The sequence below is a fragment of the Salvelinus alpinus genome, chromosome 8, assembly GCF_045679555.1.
Source record: "Salvelinus alpinus chromosome 8, SLU_Salpinus.1, whole genome shotgun sequence".
NCBI lineage: Eukaryota > Metazoa > Chordata > Actinopteri > Salmoniformes > Salmonidae > Salvelinus > Salvelinus alpinus.
The window spans coordinates 60665024-60683535 of NC_092093.1; the positions used below are offsets into that span (position 1 = coordinate 60665024).

Here is an 18512-nt window from a genome sequence, read left to right on the forward strand (position 1 = left end):
CTGGATATTGATCTGAACAAAAGCCATGAAGAGGTGATAGTCAGCCTACCAATCGTACCAATACATGAGTGAGGGCTAGGTCTACAAACCACGGTTTGTGTTTAATTGATATGTACGTGTTTAATTGATATTTCACTGCCAAGGCAGGAGTAGTTTTGATGAACTGTACACAGAGCTGCTAGTATTTGATTGTTCCACATTGTATTATGTTGAATGTTGAAGAAGCCACATGAGAATTACTGAGGTGAGATGAAATGAAAGAGAGTCAGATATGGAAATAAACAAGAGAAAATGTTATCTTGTTTTATGAATTCTTTGAGTCAAAGGACCTGTTTTGCATCTGTTGTTGACTAAAACTGAAACACGTAGGACAAACAGAAGAAAATAAAGATAGTTCTGTATCTTTCTTTTTACCTTCTGTTGTTGACTTCTTAGCAAACCAACTTTCTCAGTGAAATGTAAATAGAATTGTGTTAGTACCTACATGCACAGAAATAGGTTTACAATTAGGTTATTTTAATGATAATTCTGCATTTAGGCTACACCTCTAGTCTCCATGGTAATATCAAATTGTATAGCCATGCTATTTTCATTATGAATGACGATAACACTTTAATCTCTCACTCTTTTAAACTTGTCATATCTTTGATAGTAGTTCAAGCATGACTATCTGGTTGTTTTTTTTAAACGGTTTTAAAGAAAAAAGCAACGCTTGGGATCGGAGTATGCCATGACACAAGCATTCATGGGTATTTTTTCTATATTTTGTGTTCTTCTGACTAAAAGATCTGTTTGATATGTATGCTTTGAAAGGAATTGGTAGCCTATCTCACTGACTTGGTTGAAGGTACTTTGTCTTTGTTTACACAGAGAGACAAATTCCGATCTTTTGCCCAGTTCTTGGTCTTTTGATCAGAGTCAGATCTTTTTCCAATAATTGGGCAAAAATAGCAGAATTGGCCTGCCTGGGTTAACACAGCCTTTGAGACGAGTTGGGTATGAAATATAAAAACATGCTAATATCCGGTACATTGACTTGCATCGGTTGTTGGTTAGACAATGTTAACATCAGCGGATGGTGGCAGTGGCAACGTAAACAAACCCAAAGAAAGTATTGTACTCTGTCATTGTTAATAGACTGCTTACTAGGAACAAAAACAAATATGTAATTTTGTCATTTGGGTGTACTATCCCTTTAACATGCTTTATAAAACGAGACATATGGTACAGTGTCCATGAATAGCACTCACATTATGCTCCTAACTGCACAGTATGGTATGGAATATAAAAAGACCTCCATAGCCTGAGGTGCTGTAAGGTAGGTGCTGTAAGGTGTGTGCGTGTGTGTGTGTGTGTGCTGAATCCACTGGGTACTAAAGCTTCTGTGCGCACACAGACACACTTCAGGGTGGTATTTATCATAGCTTCCCCATTGCAGTATTACAGTAATAGTCACCTGAGGGAAGGAACAAAGCTGTGAAGTGTGACAATGACTCGTCGGGTGGTCGCTGGCATCAAAATGCACCCAGGTTTATGCCTGTACCAAATGGCAACCTCTGCTCTCTATCTTACCTGCCTATCTACTGCTGTTGCAGCTGCTACAGAGGACGATGGTGATGATGATGATGATGATGGTAGTCATGGTTGATTACACTATGATCAGCCCTATGATTAAGATGATGATCTGTATTCATCCAACTGTGCCAGGGCAAGGCACAGTCTAATTACTATGTCTCCCTGGATAACCAGCTGCTGGTTCCAAATGAAGGCTGCTTTAACCCCTCTCAGCCTCCCACACCCGCAGGACTTAACCCCGTCCTCAGAATTCCAGTGTGGGAACTACATCCTGCCGAGAACTTGGGAATTAATTTAATTTGAGTCCAGAGCTATCACTGTTAAGAAGAAACTGTATGTAACACTTGAGCTACATAGGAGGAGAAGAAAGAGAATTTTAAATAATGTGGAAAAAATAAGTCGTGTTTTTTTAGTTAGCAGTTTCGCTTGCGGGGTAGTTATGTGTGTGGATAGCTAGATAATTGCTGGCATCGAGGCCTGTTTTTTGCGAATTTTTCGGGCATCAAAAATGATGACGGTTGCAGAATTTAAGACTGTGTTTAATTTCAGGGTTGGAACTGAATGTGGCGAACACGAGTATGTTTAGTTTAGCTTTTTCAGAGACAAAAAGGAATGTAATTCCAGAAACATGTGCTTAAAAATGCAGAAATGTTGCAGCAGCTTATCATCAGTTCCACAGAGATTTTGCAAGATGAACAACATCTGACCTTTAAAGGAAATTGGTCACAGTATATGTTTATTTGGTTTATAGAATGAATCCATCTTAAAATAAGAAAGGGAGAGCAATGTTACTGAGGCACTTAAAGGGATAGTTCACTCGAAATACAAATTAACATAATTTCCCACTTACCTTTAACTACAACCAAGGGAACTGGCAAAATCATGTTAATTTGTATGTAGAGTGAACTAACGCGAAAAAAACGGCTCATATACACACAAGTTCCTATTTCCACTGCTTCTTCACGTAGTCCCAGTGATAGGCGAACCCACCGATGGGGTTTATCCTCATGTCAATCATTCTCTGGGTCTGCTTCTCCACCCATTCATCAGACAGAGTGTGAGGAACCTCGCCAAACACTGAGAGAGAGAGAGTGAGAGAAAGTGAGAGGGAGAGAGAGAGTGAGAGGGAGAGAGAGAGAGAGAGAAAGAGAGAGAGAGAGAGAGAGAGAGAGAGAGAGAGAGAGAGAGAAAAGGAGAGAGAGAAAGGGAGAGGGAAAAAGGGAGAGAGAGAGAGAAAGACATGACTGTTGCATTAGACAATGTCAGTCTCAAGAGATAAAACGTGACTGTCTCCACACAATGGCAAAACTGTGTTGCAAAATGTTTTTGTGGATCATACAAGGACGCAGAATGTGTAAACATCATTTAGAAGAATCAATTGTTTATTGTTTCAAGAATCTTCCAGGACACTCTTCTTGTAAAAACATTGTCTCAGTGAGGCAAACAGTTTGGGCCTGTTTCCTGGACAGAGATTAAGCATAGTCCAGGGCAAAACAACTGGCATCAATGGAGGATCTCCACTTTTTAGCCGAGGACTAGTATTATTAAACTGTATCCTGGAAAACCGGTCCACAGTCAGGTGTTTTGTGTTGTCTTCCTCAAGTGCATTGGTTGAGACATTGCATGAGACCAAAAAGGCATTAGGGCCTGAGTTTTGTAAGAAACCATTCATATCACTTTCCACAGATAAATAGTCATCTTGAGGAAGTTCGTCTTGAGTGTCAGGCCATGTACAGCAGTCCATGCATAAGCAGAAGTGAACTTAGCCACACTCGAGCTGAAGTAAAGAATCTATTATTTTAGGTTTGATATTAAAAGCACTTATGTTTTGAGTCTGCATGCATGAAGCTATGAAGTCATTCTGCTTAAATTCCTTTACAGAAGGTGCAAGGTGGTTCAACCATGAACCATGACAATTTGACCAACGCAATGATCACATTCGCCTTAAAGAGGATTATTATTTCTACATCAAACAAATGTTCATTCCATTCAGTTACTAACTAATGGACACTCACTCAGCCACAAGACAGTTAAATTCACACATTAAATAATGGCATAAACAAATGTAAAACAGTTGATTGTACAAAATCCCCCTTGATAACCGCCCCCCCCCCCCCCCCCTCCCCCCTCCATCTAGTCTTCTTACTGCCGCTACACTGGAGGAAAAAGGGAAGGTAGTAATTAATCATGGCACCAGAGCGTACAGCAGACAGAAAAGTGCCAAATGCCCTTCTGCCACGTTATATTCAGTAGTAGAGTGATTACACAATAAAGAAATGAGTGTTAGTGAATTCCAGGGCAGCATATTGTCTGAGAGTGAGCCCAGAGAGAGTGCAAAACATACAACCAACAGTTAGTTAGCAAGCTAGCCTGCCTACACTCAGAAAACTTAAAAGGGTTCTTTGGCTGTCCACATAGGAGAACCCTTTGAAGAACCCTTGTTGGTTCCAGGTAGAAACCTTTTAGAACCAAAAAGAAACCAAAAATAATTCTACCTGGAACCAAAAAGGGTTCTCCTATGGGGACAGTCGAAGAACCCTTTTGGAACCCTTTTTTCTAAGAGTGTAGCATCAACCAACAGTTAGCTAGCCCTAGCCTACGTAGCATTAAACAACAGTCAGTTAATGCTACTGTAAATCACAGGAGGTTGGTGGGACCTTCATTGGGAAGAACGGTCTTGTGGTAAGGACTGGAGCAGAATCAGTGGAATGGTATCAAATACATCAAACACATGGTTTCCAGGTGTTTGATGCCATTCCATTTGCTCTGTTCCGGCAAAGGGGAGCTGTCCACCCCTCAGCAGCTTACTGTGCTGTAAATACACCACACAGTGAGGAGGGTACTACTGGAGGGTACTACTGTACTGTGCCAACTGAGAAGTAAAGCACCTATACCCATGGGAGAATTTCAACCTTCAATATTCCAATGCCTAGAGAGCTACTCTAACATCACAACGCTCCAATATCAAAACCAACCTTTGTGACAAAGTGATGCTATTGCGCTGAAGCACTCAAAGGCACACAAAACCATCAACTACAAGGAATACCAAACATTCTTTAAGGGAGCATTCCCAAAATGGGAATTCTGTGGGAACGGTGAAAGCCACTTGTGTGTCGGAATGTGCCGGAGGCGGGCGGGAGTGAACCTGTATCCTGAGGGGAAGAGAGAGATTGGGAAAATCACCCTTGATCTTTATCCGCTCTCTTAGAAGAGTAGCGAGTGGTAAAGTCTATCCAGGAAGCAACAATTTTCTTCTCTAATTAGGTGGAGGGAGCCCCCTCAGCGTTGCATGCGCCCTGCTTTTCAAGTCCCAACCTGAACTCCAAGCTAAGGGAAATACCCCATCCTTAACTGAATTGGCTTCCCGTCTGTCTGTGGGTCTCCCTCTTTTTGTCTCTCTCTCTATCCGTGTATCAGTCTCTTAATTCCTCTTTCCTTTCAATTCCCTTTATCTCATTTGCTCATTGACACACTTCACATCAACCTATTTTTCTTTTGTACTCTCCCTTTTCTTTCTCCTTATTTCACTTGCCCTTTGTCTCCCTTGCTTTGCTTCTAACTCCATCTCTTCCCCTCTCCCTACCTTTGTTCCTCACTCTGTTTCTCTACTCTTGTCCCGTGTGTCTCCTCTCTCTCTCTGTTCTCTGCCTCTGCCTCTTTCTCTGTGTTGTGGTCCTATTCATTTCCTGGCTGGCTTTCTCCTGATATAGCATTTTACTTCCTCCCTGAACGCTATGGGGTTTCTCAAAGAGGAGATGGAGAGAAAGAGAGGGAATTTGTGCTACTTCCAACAGATAGACACACGCACAACTTTGAAACTAGACCAGGTGCTCATCCCCATCATTGTTAACAGGGTGTGTCTAGGGGGATTCCTCAACTGAAGCCCTGGCTCAAACACCAGAGTGTGTTGTGTGTTTTCTTTCTCTCTCTCTCTCTCTCTCTCTCTCTCTCTCTCTCTCTCTCTCTCTCTCTCTCTCTCTCTCTCTCTCTCTCTCTCTCTCTCTCTCTCTCTCTAACAGCATGATCCAATTATTCTAGCTTGTGGAGAGATTGAGTGAACTCTTTTAAACAGGGAGCGGGTGCTGCAGGTGAAAAGGCTGTGACTACTGCAAGTCTGACACTGTGAATCTGAGATCTGCACTACAGTAGGCTAATAGAATACCAGAGTTGACCATTTTCTTCCCGGTTGACTGAATATACACTTATTTAATAATCCCTGATATAAAGTATAACATTTTGGATTTCAGCCAAGCCATATGGCCTATCGGTCTATAATAAATTATATATATATATACAGTGGGGAGAACAAGTATTTGATACACTGCCGATTTTGCAGGTTTTCCTACTTACAAAGCATGTAGAGGTCTGTCATTTTTATCATAGGTACACTTCAACTGTGAGAGACGGAATCTAAAACAAAAATCCAGAAAATCACATTGTATGATTTTTAAATAATTAATTTGCATTTTATTGCATGACATAAGTATTTGATCACCTACCAACCAGTAAGAATTCCGGCTCTCACAGACCTGTTAGTTTTTCTTTAAGAAGCCCTCCTGTTCTCCACTCATTACCTGTATTAACTGCACCTGTTTGAACTCGTTACCTGTATAAAAGACACCTGTCCACACACTCAATCAAACAGATTCCAACCTCTCCACAATGGCCAAGACCAGAGAGCTGTGTAAGGACATCAGGGATAAAATTGTAGACCTGCACAAGGCTGGGATGGGCTACAGGACAATAGGCAAGAAGCTTGGTGAGAAGGAAACAACTGTTGGCGCAATTATTAGAAAATGGAAGAAGTTCAAGATGACGGTCAATCACCCTCGGTCTGGGGCTCCATGCAAGATTTCACCTTGTGGGGCATCAATGATCATGAGGAAGGTGAGGGATCAGCCCAGAACTACACGGCAGGACCTGGTCAATGACCTGAAGAGAGCTGGGACCACAGTCTCAAAGAAAACCATTAGTAACACACTACGCCGTCATGGATTAAAATCCTGCAGCGCACGCAAGGTCCCCCTGCTTAAGCCAGTGCATGTCCAGGCCCGTCTGAAGTTTGCCAATGACCATCTGGATGATCCAGAGGAGGAATGGGAGAAGGTCATGTGGTCTGATGAGACAAAAATAGAGCTTTTTGGTCTAACTCCACTCGCCGTGTTTGGAGGAAGAAGAAGTATGAGTACAACCCCAAGAACACCATCCCAACCGTGAAGCATGGAGGTGGAAACATCATTCTTTGGGGATGCTTTTCTGCAAAGGGGACAGGACGACTGCACCGTATTGAGGGGAGGATGGATGGGGCCATGTATCGCGAGATCTTGGCCAACAACCTCCTTCCCTCAGTAAGAGCATTGAAGATGGGTCGTGGCTGGGTCTTCCAGCATGACAACGACACGAAGCACACAGCCATGGCAACTAAGGAGTGGCTCCGTAAGAAGCATCTCAAGGTCCTGGAGTGGCCTAGCCAGTCTCCAGACCTGAACCCAATAGAAAATCTTTGGAGGGAGCTGAAAGTCCGTATTGCCCAGCGACAGCCCCGAAACCTGAAGGATCTGGAGAAGATCTGTAGGGAGGAGTGGGCCAAAATCCCTGCTGCAGTGTGTGCAAACCTAGTCAAGAACTACAGGAAACGTATGATCTCTGTAATTGCAAACAAAGGTTTCTGTACCAAATATTAAGTTCTGCTTTTCTGATGTATCAAATACTTATGTCATGCAATAAAATGCAAATTAATTACTTAAAAATCATACAATGTGATTTTCTGGATTTTTGTTTTAGATTCCGTCTCTCATAGTTGAAGTGTACCTATGATAAAAATTACAGACCTCTAGATGGTTTGTAAGTAGGAAAACCTGCAAAATCGGCAGTGTATCAAATATTTGTTCTCCCCACTGTATATATTGTGATACAATGCTAATGTTATGATAATTAAATCAGAATCACTTGTACCGAGACCATTCTCTGTAAGGGCCTGGAGTAAGGATTAGTACAACCCAACACTGCACCAAACTGTCTAGTGAAGTAACGTCTAGTAACACTTAGCTTGAACCCGCTCCATTTCCACAGCATTATTTCTACAGTACTAGTGTGAGATGTCAGAAGAAGTCATAAGAGACAATGTATAAAATGACAGAAATCAGCCGTATGCAATCTAACCAGGCCTTACTCTTTAGCTAGCTGACCATTAAACCAAGTCTGTGTAAAGTCAGTTGGCATAATCTGATATCAGTTATTATTGTTCATGCTTATCATGTTATGTCATCATAATGAAAGCAGAAAGACAATTTATAATACATTAATAAAATAAGACTGGTCTAGAAATACAACAATACAGCATTGAGTGTGTATTACAGGGACACTCAAGTGAGTCTAAAGCCTTTTCTCAATAGGGGGGGGCGCTGTTCTCACTTTGTAAAAAATTCCCAAATTAAACTGCCTCGTACTAAATTCTTGCTCGTACAATATGCATATTATTATTACTATTGGATAGAAAACACTCTCTAGTTTCTAAAACCGTTTGAATTATATCTGTGAGTAAAACAGAACTCATTTTGCAGCAAACTTCCTGTCAGGAAGTGAGAAATCTGAAATCGGGGGCTTTGTTCCAGGGTCAGCCTATCAATTTGCATATTTATATCAGTTTATTCCGATTTTCGGTATTTTCCTTGTTATGCGTTCTGGTGAGTTGGACGCTTCTGTGCCGCATGGCTAACGTTTGCTAGCGTTCTACAGATGAAGAGGGCATTCTACAACCAAACAACGATTATTCTGGACAAAGGACCCCTTGTACAAGATTCTGATGGAAGATCATCAAAAGTAGGAACAATTTATGATGTTATTTCGTATTTCTGTCGAAAATGTTTAGACGTATATTCCGCCCAGATTTCGGGCGCTGTCTCGCTATAACGTAAGCTGTATGTCGTACTAAAGTTATTTTAAAAAAATCTAACACAGCGGTTGCATTAAGAACTAGTGTATCTTTCATTTGCTGTCCAACCTGTATTTTTTAGTTAAGTTTATGATTAGTTATTTGATTAGATGATGTGAGTGTCAGAAATATATCCGGATTATTTTGTGCAGTTTGGCTACGTATTCACATTGTTCAACCACGAATTGTACCGCTAAATATGCACATTTTCGAACAAACCATATATGTATTGTGTAATATGATGTTATAGGACTGTCATCTGATGAAGTTTGAGAAGGTTAGTGAAAAAATGTATATCTTTTGCTGGTTTATTCGCTATCGCTAACGTGCATTGAATGAATGCGGTTGTGTGGTAGGCTATTGTAGTAAGCTAATATAATGCTATATTGTGTTTTCGCTGTAAAACACTTAAAAAATCTGAAATATTGGCTGGATTCACAAGATGTTTGTCTTTCATTTGCTGTACACCTTGTATTTTTCATAAATGTTTTATGATGAGTATTTAGGTATTTCACGTTGGTTTCTGTAGTTATTCTAGCTGCTTTGGTGAGATTTTGTGATGGTGGCTGCAATGTAAAACTATGATTTATACCTGAAATATGCAAATTTTTCGAACAAAACATATGCTATACAATAAATCTGTTATAAGACTGTCATCTGATGAAGTTGTTTCTTGGTTAGTGACTATTTATATCTTTATTTGGTCGAATTTGTGATAGCTACCTATGCAGTAAAAAAAAAATGAAAATATGCGGTTGGGTCTTTTGCTATCGTGGTTAGCTAATAGAAATACATATTGTGTTTTCCCTGTAAAACATTTTAAAAATAGGAAATGATGGCTGGATTCACAAGATGTGTATCTTTCATCTGGTGTCTTGGACTTGTGATTTCATGATATTTAGATGCTAGTATTTACTTGTGGCGCTATGCTAGGCTATGCTAGTCAGCTTTTTTACTGATGAGGGTGCTCCCGGATCCGGGATGAGTACCAAGTAGAAGTTTTAAAGGCCCAGTCCGGTCACAATTCTGTGCCCTGTGTTTCATATCATATTATAAACTCGGTGGGTCAAGCCCTGAATGCTGATTGGCTGAAAGCTGTGGTATACCAGACCGTATACCACAGGTATGACAAAACATTTATTTTTATTGTTCTAATTACGTTGGTAACCAGTTTATAATAGCAATAAGGCACCTTGGATGTTTGTGGTATATGGCCAATATACCAGAGCTAATGGCTGTGTCCTAGCACTCCACGTTGCATCGTGCATAAGAACAGACGTAAGCCGTGGTATATTGGCAATATACCACAGCCCCTCGGGCCTTATTGCTTAATTATACAACAGCTGATAAACTAGCACTGTAAAAGTGTGATGTTTTAAAATCAGTGATATTTCCTGATAGTTACTGGTTGGAAATACAATGTACACAGGACCTTCTAATCAGCAGGATTGCATGGGCAGGAGTGTCGGCTTTCCATGGTGACATCACCATGCGGTAAATTGGTTAATAGACCAACAACAAAGAGAGTTACAAACCTCTCTGCCAATAACAGGTTTCCTCTCCGCACTTAGACCACTCCCAGACAGTCCTAGCTAAATTCTTGCTTGAGTTTTTTTGCTAAAAAGCTACTTTTGACCATTTTAATGGAAATCTATTACAGTACAGTTTTTTAGTTTTTTAAATCTATTACAGTAAGGTACTTAATTGTAACAAAGGAATTATTTGATATTGATAAATGATTTGACTTTGATATAAAAATTAAAAAAAACAGCTGCATTGGGCTTTTAACTGGCCTAGGTTCAGCTCTCCTGGTCCACTCTTTACCCACTATATAACAGCAACTGAAATAATGACAAAGTGACAGGAGACCCACCAAAGATCCTCTGCCACCAGACCAGCATGCCAGAGAAGCCCAGGAAGATGAAGACCCCTCCCAGTACAGTCTTCCACTCACTGGAGCCTCTCCTCATCTCAGGGTAGGTCAGCTCATGGGTCAGACGGTACACTATCAGACAACAGGAGGGAGGGAGGGAGACGAAGAGAGAACGAGAGAGACAGACAAAGAAAGAGAAAGAGAGAGAGTTCATCAGGATTGCATATCAATGTTGAAATAATTTTTTGTAACTATCTGATTGAAAATGAAGAGGGTTTGATACATTATGTAATTCAAAGTATTTCTTTGCATAATTGCTTGATCCAAATCATATTTCATATTTAATTCTGATCAAAATTCAGGAGTCACTGTCTTCATTGTGAGAAGACAATATCTCTTTTGATTCCAATATTATATGCAATATTACTGTAGCTTATTATCAAACTGGTGAATAATATCTCTTTGAGTTGTCATCTCATGTGGGCAGCCTAGAATCTGTTCAGAACAATGCACCATGAGAAATATCTCTTGCATAAAGTGAGTTTATATTGCCACCTTGTGTTTGAACTACACATTGTCAATATTCAAGTAATGTTCATGCAGATTCAACCGTAACAGTGATCTTTCACCTATTTATGAACGTTAGTGGTCATTATTACACCTTCACACCTAACGTCCTAATCCTATGAAAAAATAAAAAATAAAAATCGAATCAAACTAATGTGGTCATAAAACAAGATAGGAAAATGGCACCACGTTTATACTGCATTAGAAGATTCCAACGATAAACGCTCAGACTGAATCTATTGAGAGTTGTATCAATTGACAGCTCAATCTATTGAGAGCTGAATCTATTGAGAGTTGAATCTATTGAGAGTTGAATCTATTGAGAGTTGAATCTATTGAGAGCTGAATCTATTGAGAGCTGAATCTATTGAGATGAATCTATTGAGAGCTGAATCTATTGATGGCTGAATCTATTGACGGCTGAATCTATTGACGGCTGAATCTATTGACGGCTGAATCTATTGAGAGATGAATCTATTGACGGCTGAATCTATTGAGAGATGAATCTATTGACGGCTGAATCTATTGACGGCTGAATCTATTGAGAGTTGAATCTATTGACAGCTGAATCTATTGATGGCTGAATCTATTGAGATTAATCTATTGATGGCTGAATCTATTGAGATTAATCTATTGACAGCTGAATCTATTGAGAGATGAATCTATTGATGGCTGAATCTATTGACAACTGAATCTATTGACAGCTGAATCTATTGACAGCTGAATCTATTGAGAGCTGAATCTATTGTACCTTTGAAGCACTTCCAGAATATGTTTTTCAAAACATTATTCCTACCCATTCACCTGCTATAAATCCAGTGTAGCCCAGTACACCATAGTGTAGGTGTGTCTCTGAACTAAAGGTGCACTATTACCCAGTGAGGGATTCAAAAGAACTGTATATAGCCCTTTCCAACATAAAGGGAGAGCTTTCTTATCATGTACCAAACACCTGGGGCCAAAGTCCCTCATTGTATTGCATGAGGAAATGTGATTGTAATTTGTATTTGACACTGTCAAACATTTAGAAATAGTTCAATTCCTTCGTCTTTGTTTTCATATGAATGGATATTTGTTGACCCACCGAGGTCATTTTCATTAGGCACCAAACGGAAGCAAACTAACTGAAACAGGGGGTAACTGCCTGGACTTGCCCAACAAGAAACTGCAATTGTCATTTTCCGTTACAAAACAATTTAAAACAGTTTCTGTTGTGTGCCCTGGTGAACATAATCCAGTTTTGAATGTGATTTGATCACTAGGATTTACATGCAATTTTCTCCTCCTTGGTGAGCTTGGTCCAGGGCCCCTTCTCCTTCTCCTTGAGCTGCCTCTGCTCTGAGTTGAGGTTCCTAACGAATGGAACGTCAGAGAGAGGAGTGTCTAGGCGATTGTTGTACTGTGGCACTGAGGGGTCAAGCACATCAGGGCTCATATCTATATATTCGGACACAAAAACAGAGACAGACAGTGACATCAATGGTGTTTGGTAAACTGATTGGAAACTATCTTTATTTGTAATGTTCGTGGTATAATGTATTTCAAAGATCCAATCAAATTTAGCCTACATTAACTCACACAGGACAGTCAATGATGTTATCACTCCCTCTACTGGCCGAATAGTGCGTAGTCCAGCGCCATACAGCACTCCCAATGACATTGTGACATGGTTGGCGCAAAGACCAGACCTTGTGGAATGTGATACCCATAGTTTGTGCCTTAACTGTCTGAGTGGCTCCAATGCAAGTGGCACTTGACAGCTTAATCATTATACTATGCCAGTCTTGTCTGAAGCACAATTTGCGCGGATTGACAGCTTAATCATTATACTATGCCAGTCTTGTTCTAAGCACAATTTGCCCGGACACCCTTGTACTTACCAATTTCCACCCTGCTTATATCATGAAAACCAAAACACTGTTTTAAAATTGGGCCAATGTGCATTGTGTAGCGGTTTTGGCAAGCGCTTGTAAAAGTATGAGCGCGCGTATTTACAAATGTATTTGCTTAGGGGTAACCTATCAAATCAGAATTCGGGAGATCACCACTCTCTAATGTAGCCTAAACTGTGGGACATGAGACTTATAGGAAGAGTTGACCTTTTCCATGAGCAGCCTGCACGCTGCTGGTAGATGAAAGTGGTCTCCAAAATCCGCTCTTCAGCCCGCGCACGAGTGCTCGAGAGGTCAACATCTGGACAGATACAAAGCTATGGTAAGGTCACTTTATACAAAGCAGTTGCAGTTATGGTAGGACATTTTACTCTTAACAGTTGCATAAAATACATAAACCCAGTTTCCACGTACGGTATTAATTTGGGGTGAAATGGTCAGATATTCAAATATAACACCTTCTAATTTTGAAGTTGATTTGGACGTTGTCAAAATCACATTATGGATGGATTTCCAAAATGAATGTTCCCTATGCAACACCAATGGAGCGCATATACAGTATTTGGGTCTGTTGAGAAAATCAATACACCATAAGCGGTAAACGACAGCAAAAGTTGATTCGGGAAATAGCGTCCAGCCGACTGTGCCTCATATTGAGCAGGTGTCGGGCAAACTAAAGAATGCTGCTAACTCGAGTGTGAATGTGTGCGCACCGACTGTCACGTAGTGCTTTGGGTGCTATAAGGAGTTGCTACATTTACAACAAGGGGGCGCATGCATGAGATACTGTATGATGTTTTATTGTCAATTCTGCAAACCAAAAGGCATTTTATTGTGCATTTGCACGTCTTATGATGCCAGACATTTGCCCAATAGCCTACGATAGATCATCTATAACAAAAGGAGCCAACAATCTCCTATGTTAGAATATTTTTGCTAACAATAAAATTGCCTATGCATTGATATTTCCCAAAAACGACTTCACACGATTGCACTTGTAATTGATTGAAATCTATTCATAGCGACAAACAATTCGTAGGCTACATTTAATGAATCAAGGTAGCCTATAAATCCAACCATTTGGGTTTTAAGACAAAGAACAAAATATTATCCAAGTATTACAGGTAGTCTATATCTATTGATAGGTATATCTGAATGTTGCACACTGTACATGCAGTTCCTGTGGCATGAATAACAATAGAAGGCTTTATAAGAAATCATCATTTCTAAAAGAATTACCTTTAAATAGGAATTTTATTCAGCTCTCTCTGTCTGTCCGATGTGCCTACGTGCTATCTCTATGGGAGTGCATGGACAATTTATAATGTCTATGTAGAGTTTTTAGTCAGGTGTCCCTCACTATCAGTAGAAACAACCAATGAGATGCTTTCAGGAAGCGCTCCAACTGAAGTTATTCTACTTTATTCCAAGCGTGAAGCGCCTGCCGTGTGACAGTCACTTGAACCATACCAGGATTGTGTCTACGTGAGGTTGATCAGAATCACATTCTAATAGCTCATATCAATAGGCTGTGTACTGAAAAGTATATCTAGTATACTTTTTAGCACATATCATAGGCTAATACGCACACATCTGTGCTCGGATAGACAGCGCGCGCTCACAAACCACTTTCGGGAGTGATACTTCCTGCACATTTATCTCACGCTTTCATTTTGAATTTGTTCAAAATAACTTTCTTACATTGATTTGCCATACAGAACTAAGCATTCTCTGTTATTGATAAGATCCATTTTGCCAATCAGCTTGGCAATTATGCGTTCCAATCACCATGGATATTTTCCATGCAACTAACATTGAAATTAGGCTGTGTTTAAAGTGGAACAGTAAGCTAATAGTAGGCTTACTTTGTTTTCAGTGGCACTTAATAGCATTAACCCATCTTGTATTCTAGTAGCTTATTCATTTACATAACTAGGCATAGCCTGACCTTTCTCCCGCTCTTATTATTCTCCCGCTCTTTTAAATGTGTCTGAGTTTCCTATTTGTTGCGGTCAGGGCAGGTAAAACATGTTTGAATGGTCAGGCAGATTTGAAAACCCATCAATTTCCCTGGCCCCAGTTTTTCAAAAGTTATATCGGATTTCAGCAATCAGATCGGATTAAATGTAACAATTGGGTTTTGCAAAACTGAAAAATGTGTTTCTGATCCTCCAGATAGGGATTCAGATTGGTCTTTTTCAAAGGTGATTAGGATAGTATTGATCCCACTGGAAGGGTGGATTCGGGGTGGAATTAGGATGGTGAATGTCTGTGCTGTTGGTCCTTTTGGCGGTAGGAGGTTGAGATAGGGTAATCACAGGAAAGTGTTGTTAACATGCATTTTTGCAGCATTGATGGTTTCGGTCACTTGGATTTTCAATCTCCTGAGGCATTGCACTTGATGCTTAATATGGTAAACAATAGCCACATTTAACCCAACATAGTCGACTGAGTCGAGTTCACGCAATCAGCTGGAAGTGTTTGTGGAATATGCCAGCTGATCGCATTGGACAATATTCGGTCTGTGGTTCGGTTAGGCTTTGCTGTGTTTTTTGTGTGCGAAAAAATAAGACCCTCAACTGAAGGTCAGGTCGAGAATGCTTTCCTGTGGATATTTTGTCAAAGATCACCTCCGACATGGGGACAAAATCAGCAGACAACAGGTAAAGTAATTTGAAATTAAGTTTATTCAACTTTCTGACTTGTAAAGGGACTGTTCTGGAATTCTGAGCCTACATGTTGAGATTGTATGAATTTCCCTCTCGGATTCTAAAAAAAGCCTGTTTCCCTCCCTCAGTGTAGCAGTAGTAGCATAACCTGTCCAGTACATGGCAAGGTGTAGACCCGTTTAAAACACAAATACAGGTTCTTTGAAATTTGATACTGTGGTATCTAGATCAGAATATTCCAGATTTTTTGGGTTGAAAATGAAGTTTTAAAAAAACAGCTAAATGGATCTGATCCTGGATTGCAAAAAAGAGGATTACAGAATCCAGATAATTCTGATCCAGAATTTTTTTTATAGCAACTGGGCTCTGATGATCTGGATCTTCTCTTGGTTTGCGGCAGGTAGCCTAGCGGTTAAGCGCATTAGGCCAGTAACCAAAAGGTTTCTGGTTCAAATCCCTGAGCCGAACAGGTAAAACAATGTGCCCTTGAGCAAGGCACTTAAACCTAATTGGTCCTGTAAATTGCTAAATGTGTAGCCTTGTTCAATGTGTCATTTGCACAATTGTGCCACTAGGTGGTGTCAGTATACTTCAATTAAAAATACCACAATCATACACAAGACAAAAAGATTTCAGTAGTATGTTTTATTACTTTTTTAAACAGCAAAAGAAATTAAATAACAGAAACATGTATTATGTCGCACTCATGACACATCTGTTCATTTTCAATAGATAAACCACTCATCTGAGACTATCAACAATATAACTTCACAATCTGAATGACAAGAAAAGAATCAGTAAATATTACAAAAATAACATAATCTTACAATATTGACTAGAGAAAATAGAACTGTCCTTTCTCTGGCACTTAGTTTCCTCAGTACAAAAGGTTTCTCTATATTTCCAGTATGATCGATACAGAGTACAAGATATATCTTGCATGCCTCCAAGTAATTGGAGTATACATACATATTGGATATATTGTATATAGGCAGCTGCTGCTTCTTGAATTGCATTGAACAACAAAGTCCGCTCTCTTTCAAAAATACTTTAAAAAAATCTCTCTCGAAAGGCACCAATGACGTTAAAGACAGGACAGCAAGCTCCGCCCACTGTCACAGGGCCATCATAAGTAGCAGGGGGCTGGGTGTAGTTTTCGGAGAGCCACCGACATCCCTTGTTTCCATTCACAAAACCTTGTGCAAATAAAGAAAAAAACAACTCAATACTCTTTCCCTGAAGGAGAGCAGACACGATTATGATTCAAATGGAAAAGAAATAACCTGCAACTAAAAAGAAGCTTATAATAACTCAAACCACCTCGAGGGCTTCTGATAGGCTAGCTGGAATACTAGCCATGTTGCTAATACCTTTCCACTCATGTCAAGTCTAAATGAGGGCCTAGGGGGTTATTTCTGGAACATCCAGGCGGTAAAAGTAGAGGGGAGTGATGATGCACAATCTTGAGGGGGGAGAAGAGGAGGCACCACCGCCTCCCCAGACCCTCTAGTAAAATGATCCCAGGTTGGTCAGTCCGTGTCAGTCACCTATGTGACCACGTCTCCCCTATCACAGCAAATTACCCATCAGGGCCCTGGTTACCCAGAGGGTCACTGACTGTACCACCCATCCCACCAGTCCGATCCAACCCTTTTCTCAGCCCAGACAATGCTGCATCATTCTGGGGGTTCAACTTCCAGTCTTCCGAGTCAACTTGCTCTCACAGCAATGTCCCGTGTCACGGCAGGTCAGTCACACACAGCACATACTCCGCTTTTCCCTCAGCTTCCTTTGGTCCAGCTTCAGTCTCTACCTTCACTACTGCCTCAGTCTTTGCCACGGCTTCAGCGTTCTCCATCTGTCTCAACTTCGAATTTCAGCCCCTACTACCTCTACCAATGTTTCTGGTGGTGCCTCTGTCTCTACCAATGTTTCTGGTGGTGCCTCTGTCTCTACCAATGTTTCTGGTGGTGCCTCTGTCTCTACCAATGTTTCTGGTGGTGCCTCTGTCTCTACCAATGTTTCTGGTGGTGCCTCTGTCTCTACCAATGTCTCTGGTGGTGCCTCTGTCTCTACCAATGTTTCTGGTGGTGCCTCTGTCTCTACCAATGTCTCTGGTGGTGCCTCTGTCTCTACCAATGTCTCTGGTGGTGCCTCTGTCTCTACCAATGTCTCTGGTGGTGCCTCTGTCTCTACCAATGTTTCTGGTGGTGCCTCTGTCTCTACCAATGTTTCTGGTGGTGCCTCTGTCTCTACCAATGTTTCTGGTGGTGCCTCTGTCTCTACCAATGTCTCTGGTGGTGCCTCTGTCTCTACCAATGTTTCTGGTGGTGCCTCTGTATCTACCTCTGCTTTTGATTGTGCTTGGCTGCTCTTCCTGCCGATGCCTGGAGAGAGAAATAGCGAGAACAGTTGGGTTAGTATGGAAGCGTCTCAGAGGCTCTTGTCCATGTTCATGCAGCTGCATTCAGAGATGTGGAAATGACCAGTTAGCAGTGGAAATCTATTTTTGTTTTGTTTTTGTACATTAAGTGTAATTAGCTGCATACCCATTCTAACTTAAGTATTGGGTTTCCTGATTAGATAAGATAACCTAAATTAAGCATGAGGCAAAATCTATTTGTCCGTAAATGGCTGTGATCTCTCATCGTGTCTAATCAAGTAAGAATATTTGTGATTCAATTATTGCTGCTGCTCAGGAGAGGCCACCTGTTGGTTTGTTGGTGGAATCTCTGTGTGTGTTCTTATATAAAAAAAAGTCTTATCCTCAGAAATGTAAGGTTTTTGCATTTCTGTTTTAAGACTGTGTGTGTTAACATTCACCACACTTCCTCAAGCGCCAGGCAAGCTCAATCAAGCAAAGCTGAAGTATTTTAAACAAAATTACTATTTAAACCAATGCTGGATGGTTATCGCAGGGGGAAATGTGTTGACATGTAGAAGAGAGAGCCTCTCTGATGCATGGAGGAGAGAGGGATGGGGGACAGAAGAGGAGAGGAAAC

At 40.7% G+C, this 18512-nt stretch overlaps 3 protein-coding genes across 7 annotated transcripts in view; 1 reads left to right on the forward strand and 2 right to left on the reverse strand.

Annotated features, from left to right (window-relative positions):
* Window positions 1–2563, forward strand: part of LOC139583385 (apoptosis regulator Bcl-2-like) — an 87851-nt gene extending 85288 nt beyond the window's left edge. For both annotated transcript variants that reach the window (XR_011676541.1, XM_071414406.1), the window contains one exon: window positions 1–2563. This exon is cut by the window's left edge. The gene's annotated coding sequence lies outside the window, so the exon portion shown is untranslated.
* Window positions 2295–14197, reverse strand: cox4i1l (cytochrome c oxidase subunit 4I1, like). Its single transcript, XM_071414407.1, has 5 exons — window positions 14081–14197; window positions 13049–13142; window positions 12219–12386; window positions 10383–10514; window positions 2295–2652 (listed from the first exon to the last, which is right to left on the reverse strand). Exons 2-5 carry the CDS (start codon window positions 13140–13142, stop codon window positions 2519–2521), a joined length of 528 nt encoding a protein of 175 aa, XP_071270508.1. The 5' UTR covers window positions 14081–14197; the 3' UTR covers window positions 2295–2518.
* Window positions 14198–16140: 1943 nt separating this feature from the next.
* Window positions 16141–18512, reverse strand: part of prkag2a (protein kinase, AMP-activated, gamma 2 non-catalytic subunit a) — a 145750-nt gene continuing 143378 nt past the window's right edge. For 2 of the 4 annotated variants that reach the window (XM_071414408.1, XM_071414410.1), the window contains 2 exons: window positions 17857–17897; window positions 16141–16706 (listed from right to left, as the gene is read on the reverse strand). In XM_071414408.1, the coding sequence (XP_071270509.1) occupies window positions 16698–16706; window positions 17857–17897 (50 nt within the window). In that variant the 3' untranslated portion in view covers window positions 16141–16697. Of the gene's footprint in view, window positions 16707–17826; window positions 17898–18512 lie in introns of all 4 variants that reach the window. The other 2 variants (XM_071414409.1, XM_071414411.1) reach the window with 1 other exon arrangement.